Raw genomic sequence first — 3,011 nt, forward strand, 5'->3', positions numbered from 1 at the left:
CGAACTCAGAAATCCACCTGCCTCTGCCTCCCAAGTGCTGGGATTAAAGGCATGTGCCACCACCGTCCTGCACATACATCCTTAATACACATATTTATCCCCTAACAATGTGGGTTAATTTGTAGAAGGAAGTAGCCATGTTTGAAAGTGATGTGTAATTGAGGGGCAGATGAACTGACATATCAGAGAAAGATTTGACAGAATGAGTCAGAAATAGGATATGCACAATTCTCAGGAGAACAGCAGAGGAAAGAGAGGTGACTTAAGAAGCAGCGCACACACACACACACACACACACACACACACACACACACACACACACAGAGAGAGAGAGAGAGAGAGAGAGAGAGAGAGAGAGAGAGAGGAGGGAGGTGGTGGATGCAGTTTTCCTGAGCATTAGAGCAGATTGTCAGAGTTAGTTTGAGACCAAGCAGAACAATTCAGTCAGAAGCTGAGAGAAGCCAGTTTGAATGAGTCAGCTTGGAGAGGAGTGTGAGCCAGAGTTGAACTAACCAGCTAGAGTTCAGAAAGAGCTAGAAAGGGTGAGAAAGCCTTCAAGACAACATGTACACCAGGTGAATAAAAGTTACTTTTACATTCCTCCCAACTTGCCTTTTTAGTCACGATGTTCTGTTGCAGCAGTAGAAACCCTAACTAACACAGGAGGTATCGACTTGGAGGAGGTGTGTAACAAGGTAGGTGGGATTTGACTCAAGCCACTCTCGGTGTCTTCTTTGCTCCCTGCTTGTGGATCAAGCTGTGAGCTCAAAGATTCTGCTCAGCACCATGCCTACCTGCCTGCCATGTTCCTTTCCACCACAATGGTTATGAATCCCTATCTCTCTTAAACTGTAAGCCCCAAATAAACTCTTCATTCTAAAAGTTGCCTTGCCATAGCGTTTTGTCACAGCAAAGGGAAAACAACTAAGACAGACGTTTCTGTGACAGGCCTGATCATGGGGTGTTGTTATTTTTGTTTGCTTGTTTGTTTTTGGAGGAATGTAAAAGATTTGGGGACTATTTGGATGCTATGAGTAGGACTTCATGGGCTGTCCTTGTACAGTTAGGAAAAGACAGCCTGTTCCATTAATCTACATGACTGTTTTTGTTCCCATACCACATGGTTTTTATTATGACAGCCCTGTAATATATCTTGAGATCTGGGATGGCAGCCCTGTCAGCATTTCTCTTTTTGCTCAGAATTGTTTTAGCTACCTGTTGTCTTTTGTGTTTCCATATTCCTGTTGGGATGGTTTCTTCTATCCCAACTAGATGAGGGTTTTGGCTGGGATTGTATTAAATCTGTAAATAGCTTTTGGTAAAATGGTTATCTTCACAAGTTAATTCTACCAATCCCTGAGTGTGGGATGTCTTTCCACTTTCTAGTGTCTTTACCTTTTTCTTTTTCTTTTCTTTCTTTCTTTTTTTTTTTTAAAGATTTATTTATTTATTATATGTAAGTACACTGTAGCTGTCTTCAGACACCCCAGAGAAGGGAATCAGATCTCATTACAGATGGTTGTGAGCCACCATGTGGTTGCTGGGATTTGAACTCTGTCAGTGCTCTTAACCGCTGAGCCATCTCTCCAGCCTCCCTTTATCTTTTTCTTCAGAAGTTTAAAGTTTTTATTATGTTACCTTTCATTTCCATGCTTGGCTTTATTTTGAGGTATTTTGATTTCTTTGAGACTATTGTGGGTGGGAGTGCATTCGTGATCTCATTCTCTGTGCGTTTGTCATTGGTATTTAGAAAAGCTATTGGGTTTTAAAAAATGTATTCTATATCCTGCCACACTGTTGATTATTTCTAGAGGTTTACTTGTAGATCTTTGGGATTTCTTATGTACAGTATACCATTGGAAAGCAGGCATAGTTTGATTTCTTTTTCTATTTGTAGCCTTTGAATTCCTTCCCATTGTCTTACTGCTCCAGCTACTGTTTGAACACCATTGCCTAGATTAATCCCGAGATACAAAATCAAAAATAGTAATAATAAGCTCATCAAAAACATTTCAAGACATTTGAGAAGGACACAAAGGAACATCTCAATAAATTTAAAGAGAAGAAATGCCTGCACTGATGGACAAGAAAACACAATGTAAGGCTGGAGGAGGTGATGAAGAGAGGAATACAGGATTTCAAAATATAATAGGAAACAGGAGTTTGAAGAGAACTCAGGCCAAAATGAAAAACTCAATAATCCAACTAGAAAACTCAAGGGAGAGCTTTATAATGAGACTGAATGGAGAAGAAAGGGACATCAGCATTCAAGATAAAGTAGATAGTCTAGATTTTAATTCATATCTGCCCAGGAAAAATTCATGGGACAGTGACTACCAACAGATGAATGGCCTTGGTGCTGCCAGAACTGAAGCAATTTCCCCTGTCTACCCACAGTCTCTGTCTAATACAGCAAAAGAACCCCAGCCAGATACTGGACTGTTAACATTCCCATTAATGGAATTATAATACATGGAAGCACAACACAATAAAACTGGGAGGCAACGTTACAGAACAAATAGACAGGAATATTTCTCATAATCCCCCAGCCCAAGGTACAGCACACAGTCTTCACTTACCAAACCCCATGAGAATTAAGGAGCCAACCAGCATGATGAAAGTCTGTACAGAGTCTGTGTAGATCACTGAGGCCAAGCCCCCTGTGGAGAGAAATGAATGGAGCAGGATATCTTATCCGTGCACCCTGATTTCCCTCTCCGCCTCTGGGCTCTCCTCTATCCTGAACATAGAAAAGAGCCAGAAAACTATCATGGCTCCCATGTGAGCCATGGCTTGTCTTGACATCATTTTCTCCTAAGTGTTTCTTATGTATTTAACTCATTTTCTTTCTCTTGTCTTACTGAGATAGAAAGTTCTGTGAATTATTGGTGGAGTTCCACGTAGATGAGGTTTTGAATATTAAATAAGGGAAAAGTGAAGAGTTCATGCTGTGACAGCTTACCATAATAATCTACTCAATTACCCCTTTTTGGATATATATATATATATAT

At 40.4% G+C, this 3,011-nt stretch overlaps 1 protein-coding gene across 2 annotated transcripts in view; it reads right to left on the reverse strand.

Moving 5' to 3' along the window:
* Window positions 1–3,011, reverse strand: part of LOC116074544 (solute carrier family 5 member 4-like) — a 60,913-nt gene that overhangs the window by 30,740 nt on the left and 27,162 nt on the right. For both annotated transcript variants that reach the window (XM_031347178.1, XM_031347179.1), the window contains one exon: window positions 2,580–2,660. In XM_031347178.1, coding sequence (XP_031203038.1) covers window positions 2,580–2,660 — 81 coding nt within the window. The remainder of the gene's footprint in view (window positions 1–2,579; window positions 2,661–3,011) is intronic.

The sequence above is a fragment of the Mastomys coucha genome, unplaced genomic scaffold, assembly GCF_008632895.1.
Source record: "Mastomys coucha isolate ucsf_1 unplaced genomic scaffold, UCSF_Mcou_1 pScaffold3, whole genome shotgun sequence".
In the NCBI taxonomy this organism is placed as follows: domain Eukaryota; kingdom Metazoa; phylum Chordata; class Mammalia; order Rodentia; family Muridae; genus Mastomys; species Mastomys coucha.